This window comes from Portunus trituberculatus, chromosome 20 (assembly GCF_017591435.1).
Source record: "Portunus trituberculatus isolate SZX2019 chromosome 20, ASM1759143v1, whole genome shotgun sequence".
NCBI lineage: Eukaryota > Metazoa > Arthropoda > Malacostraca > Decapoda > Portunidae > Portunus > Portunus trituberculatus.
Window position 1 is genome coordinate 10,092,031 of NC_059274.1, and position 6,000 is coordinate 10,098,030.

Here is a 6,000-nt window from a genome sequence, read left to right on the forward strand (position 1 = left end):
TTTTCTCTGCCCCAATCAGAAATCTTAGATAGATCAGAAATCATTCATTCTGTGGCATCCCTGCATGACCTGTTGCCCTCCTGAAGGGTTGTTCGTTTCAGAAAGGACATGGAAAGATGGAGTGGTTAGGGTAAGAAATTTAGCTAAGGTCATTATTGAATAATAGAAAGAGTGGGTGACAGGACAGAACCCTGAGGAACACCACTGATAATAGAATTATGAGAAGAACAGTGGCCACCTACCACAGCAGTAATAGAACAGTTGGAGAGGATACTTGGGATAAAGTTGCAAAAAAGTATAGAAACCATAGAAGAGCAGTTTTGAAATCAGAGCTTTGTGCAAGACTGTCAAAAGCTTTCGATATGTCTAACACGACAGCAAAAGTTTCACTGAAATCTGGAAAAGATGCAAGCCATAGTGGCAGAGAGATTGTGAAGTGAGTAGAGGGAGGGACAAACTCAGAATCATTTTAGGTGGAATTGTTAGCAAAGGTTTGAGAGAAGAATTCAGCTTTGGAGACAGATGAGATAGCAGTGGTGCCATCATCAGGATGAAAATATATACGAGGGAAAGATGAAGAAGTAAAGTTATTGGAGATGTTTTTGGCCAGATCCCAGAAGTCTTGAGGGGAGTTGGAGTCTGAAATATTTTGACATTTTCTATTTATGAATGAGTTTTTGGCAAGCTGAAGAACAGATTTGACATGATTCCAGAGAGAAATATAAAGCACATGAGATTCAGGTGATGGAAGGCTCATTTACCTTTTTTGGGGGGCAATCTCTCTCTGTCATGTATAGCACAAGAACAGGTTGCTTGGTTTAGCTTTAGAAGGTGTAGGTTCAGAAAAAAGAAGCAGTAATATATATGCACCTCCATGCTAGACACTATCACCTCTGTTATGTGTTCAGCACACAGAGATGGGTCTATTCCTTTCAAAGCCTATTCCTTAAAAAGAATGAACATTCTAATCCCTCAAATTACAGGCATATAGCTTTAATCTTTTGCTTATCTAAAGTTTTGAATCTATCCTCAGTAGGAAGAATCTTAAACATTTGTCACTTCCTAATCTTCTAATTCATTGCTTGTGTGGCTTCTGTCAAGGCCACTCTACTGGTTATCTGGCATTTCCTTATTGAGTTTTAGTCATCCTCTTTTAAAGAATTTGGTGAAAATTTTCCTGTTGCCTTAGACATATCAAAACCTTTTGATATAGTTTGGCATAAGGCTTTGATCTCCAAACTATCCTCCTAAAGCTTCTATATCCTTCTCTCTGCAACTTTACCTTACCTGAGTTTCCTTCTTCTTCTTGAGGGTTTGTTGCAGCCATGCAGGATGTGTGTCACAGCCTCTAGTGCCCCAAAGGTGCAGTATGCGGTGGTGAGGTGTTCAGGCTATATGCGGTCGAGTTAATTTGTTTTCTGTAGAAAGGTCCTGATGAGGTTGAGGGTCTTGAAAGCCTGAATGGTATTTGTGCAGCCACCCAGGAGGTCAGTCAGTGTTGGCCTGTGTGGGTGAATAGCAGACAGTGAGTGGAGGAGGGCCACACGGTGTGAGTGGTGGCGAGGGCAGTGCAGGAGCAAGTGTTCTGGGATGTCAGGCTGGGAAGGGCACCAGGGGCAGTGTGGAGAGTTGGTCATTCCCAGCCTGTGCAGGTGAGCATTGAGGTGGGTGTGGCCAATCCTCAGTCTGGTGACTACTGTGTCCAGTGCCCGGTTGTGGGAGTAGGTCCACCAGTGGTGTCTAGTGTCCTGTCTAATGTGTCCCAGTGAGGTGTACTGTAAAGTGTCAGTCAATGTTGTGTCCCAGTGTCACCAGCAGGCTGTCTTGAGTCAGTCTGTCTGGTCAGTAGCTAAGTCAATAGGGGGAGGGGTGGGTGTGTGCCTCTGCTGCTGCCCTGTTTGCCACCATGTTTCCCATGACACCGACATGAGAGGGCACCCACTGAAGGTGGATGGTGTGTCCTAGGGAGGTCAGGTGGAAGATGAGGTGGTAAATGGTAAGGGTGAGGTTGTGGTGGGAGTCTGGGATTTTATGATTTGAAGGGCAGAGAGAGAGTCTGAAAAGGGTTATTGAGCAAGGGCAGCAAAGGTAGTGGCAAATTGAAGGCCCTCTTTGATAGCGAACAGTTTTGCTGTGGTGATGGAGGCAGTGGCCAGTAACTGCCAGGCAGTGGCAAGGGACCTGAAGGGGATGTAAATGGCTGCACCAACGGATAGAGGGTTAGTGAGGCGGGAGCCATCAGTGTAGATGTGGAAAAGGGTGTGGTACTGTGAGTGGAGGAGTGAGGTGAATAGGATCCTGCCCTGCACTGGGCAGCTGACTTTGAACCATTGTGTGGATGTGTGAAGGGACAGAGAGAGACTGAGGAAGAGAGTGGGTACCAAGGGCCCAGAGGAAAGGTTTTTCAAGGATGAGGAAAGGGGGAGGAGAATTGCAAAGAAGGAGAGGGCTCTGTCTACAAAGGGTGTGTGGGTTTGATATGGCAAGGGACCATGAAGTGGGTCCCTGCCATGCCGAAGGAGGAGGGAGTGAAGGGCATGACACCTAGGGGAGGAGGCAAGTTTGGTGTAGGTCCAGACAAGGAAGGTGGAGCGTCTGTGTGACAGGGAGGGGAGAGAAGCCTCTGCCTGAAGGGCACAGACTGGGGAGGACTTAAATGTTCCCAGTGCAATACAAAGGGCTGAATTTTTTATGATGTCCAATTTACGGAGAAGTGATTGTGAGGCTGCTCCATAAACCTCACATCCATAGTCCAAGTGACTCCGGATATAAATACTGTAAAAATGGAGGAGAGTATGCCTGTTTGCACCCCACTTGACACCAGCCAGGGATTTCATTAAGTTAAGCCTTTTAAGGCATGAGGTCACCTAGTACTGTATGTGGTAGCCCCAGGTTAGGTGGGGGCTATCCAACAGTAGGCAGAGGAATTTGTGCTTTAATTTGAAAGGGATTGGGGAACCGTTAATGGTGACCACTGGAATGTTGGGTATTCACCTTCTGGTGAAGCACAGAAGGCTAGACTTTGGGGCACTCACCGTCAGGCCCCAACGGGCAGTCCAAGAGTGGACAAGGTCAAGCCCACGCTGAAGTGAAAGTTGAGCCTCTTGGACAGTGGGAGCAGAACAAAGGAGGGAAATGTCATCAGCATGGATAAGTGCATGTGTGCCGGGAGAGGAGGGAAAGTCAGAAAGTAAAATATTGAAGAGTAGAGGGCTGAGTGGAGAACCTTAAGGAACACCCCTAGTGATTGGATATGACCTAGAGTATGTGTTACCAATCGCCAGGGAGAAGGATCTATTTGTTAGGAAGGACTGAACCCAACTTAATGGTGGACCAAAGAGTCCAAGGCGGGCAAGTTTCTTGAGAAATGAGTTGTGTGAGGCGAAGTCAAAAGCACCCTTAAGATCTAAAAAAGCTACTAAAGTGAATTTTTGTGGTTAAATCCTTCCTAAAAGTGATGATCCAGCAACAGCAGGGCATCAAGGGTGCCCCGGTGAGGGCGAAAACCGAACATGTTGGGTGGTAGAAGGTGTTTGCGTTCCAACCACCAGGTTGAAAACCTTGCAAGTGTTAGACAGGAGGCTAATAGGTTTATGAGAGGAGGCTACTGTCGGGTCCTTGCCAGGCTTAGGAATAGGAACAGTGGTGGCAAAACGCCACGCTGAAGGGAATGTCCCGACAACCAGCTGTTGTTGAGGACGTTGAGAAGGAGCTGCAGCAGAGCATCTGGGAGGCATCGAAGAAACTCATTTGGCACGTCATCCAGTCCCATTGCCTTACTAGTGGACAGTGAAAGTAAGGTTGAGTTCCTGGGGAGTTACAGCAGTGCTAATTTCATGGCTGGAGTGTGAGGAAGAGGGTAGCACAGGTGTGGGGACAGGATCTGGAGAGCCAAGTGTTGTGTGGATGTGGGTGGCAAGACACTCGGCTTTTTGGGCATCAGTGGTGAGGACACCATTACTAGTTAACGGGAAGGTGAAAGGGGGGTTGTGGGTGGACTATCTTCCTGAAGAAAGACCAGGCTCAGCAGACTGAGTTGGAAAAGGACAGGGAAGCACAAAAGGAAGCCCATTTTTCATCAAGAATAACATGCTTGCACTGGGCCTCTAAATAATGAAAACGTTGGCAAAGTGGAGGGATAGGGTTCCTTCGCCGTGCTGTAAATGCATGTTGCTTGGCCTGAAGGGCTGCCACACACTTTTGAGACCACCAGGGGACTCGAAAGAAACAGGAAGGGGAGGAAGTGACAAGGTGAAAGTGGTGGGATTCCACAGTCACCAAGACTTCTATAAGGAAGTGAATTTTGTCAACTGATGGGAGAGTCGTGGGTGGGACAATTGAATTTATCTCCGTCTGAAAGAATACCAGGTCTCCCTTTTTTAATGAACAACGTGGTCTGCATGAGGTAGGAGAGGTTAGTGGCACTGATGGGAAAGCAATAATCACAGGAAGATGGTCACTCCCCATGTAAGGGCCAATAGTTATAGTGGTGAGGAGGAGTGGGCCATTCCCCAGGCACAGGTCGAGAGTGGAAGGGTTCCCTGAAACTGGGTCAATCCTAGTAGGGAGGCCAGGAGGTGTGAGAAGGGAGAGGGAATCACTATCTGCCAGAAAACTCAAGTGACGCACCTGAATGGTTTCTCCGGCTCCTGGGAAGGGCCAGTTCCCAGAAGTTGTGATGGGAATTTGAGAAAACAAGTGTTGAAATTCCTGAAGTGAGATATTAAGACATGGATTGTAGATTAGCAGAATGTTTAAAAGGCCCATGTCAAAGTCAACAGTTACTCCCAGATGTTCCAGTCCACCACCTGAGAAAGAAGTGATAGAGAGAGGGCTAGAGGGAAGGGACTGGTGGATCAGCAGAAGTAGGCTGCCTCCTACTTCACCGGTCTCCCTGTCCTTCCTGTATGAAGTATAGTTTGGAAAGAAGGGGGAGAATGGGTCTGTGAGCCATGTTTCACAGACACCGACAAACAAGAGGAGAGTATGATGAGAGCATGATTTTAAAAGTTGGAAGTTTCCTGTACAAAGACTGGGCATTCCAGAAAATGAAGTGGGAGGCAAGTGAATCACTCTCTGCGTGAGTGATGTAATGAAGGAGAGGAGTCCTAGCAGGCACCGAAGGAGGCTCTCACTGAAGCTATACCCTGAAAGAAGGAAGTTAAATAAATCAAGTGCTATTGGTGCTAATCCCTTAATAAAAGCAGGTCATGCAGAACCCGAAGCATGCTGGGCCAGAAGTAAGGAAGAAGATGGTAAAAAGACTTCACTACCAAGCAAGCTGCTGGGCTGCTGGCTGTGGGGCTTTGGGTTGGGGAACCTTTGGTGGGTGGCATTGGTGCAGAGGGGTTAGGAGTACAAATTCCTCAGCATCTGTCAAGTCTGCCCAGTAGGGGCCCTCTGGGATGGGGGGTCTGGTGGTGCATTGTGGTGTGACTGTGGTGTGGTTTGTGGTGGTGGCGGGTCCATTGGGCCTTGGGTAAGGGTGGCTGGGCAGTTAGTGGTACCACAATAATAATGGGGCTCAGGGGTTTGGTGGGAGCAGGAGTAGGATCAAGGATGGGAGCTGGTATGGAATTCTGGGTGGATGTAGGGGGAGGAGCAAGGGTGGGGTCAGAGGTGGGGGATCTGGGTGTGCAAGGGTGAGTGAGGTGTTGGGGAGAAGGATGGGGGTGTCCTGTCTTGGAGGGTGAGTGTGTTTGAGATGCAGGTTTTGGTGGGTAAAAAGTGCCCAGGAGGCTGCCTCCCATTTTTCATTTGATGTCCAAGAGGAAGTAAGCCCCATCATGCTGCAGTTCCTGCAGCTGCACTGCCTACAGGCAAACCGGGCACTGTTAAGAGGTGGGGCGGTGGCCAGGACGACAAAACAAACAATGGTCCTCCCTGACACACCCGTCAGTGTCATGGTAGCAACTGCATTTCCTGCAGCGGGCACACCCATTGCAGGAAATGTTGCTGTGGCCAAACAGAAGACAGCAATTGCAGTGCATGACTAGGAAG

General features: G+C 48.3%; 1 protein-coding gene across 1 annotated transcript; it reads right to left on the reverse strand.

Moving 5' to 3' along the window:
* Positions 1–5,366: 5,366 nt before the first annotated feature.
* LOC123506625 (extensin-like) lies at positions 5,367–5,750 on the reverse strand. The gene has a single exon (XM_045258874.1). The coding sequence runs from the start codon at positions 5,748–5,750 to the stop codon at positions 5,367–5,369; it is 384 nt and encodes a 127-aa protein (XP_045114809.1).
* Positions 5,751–6,000: the final 250 nt, after the last annotated feature.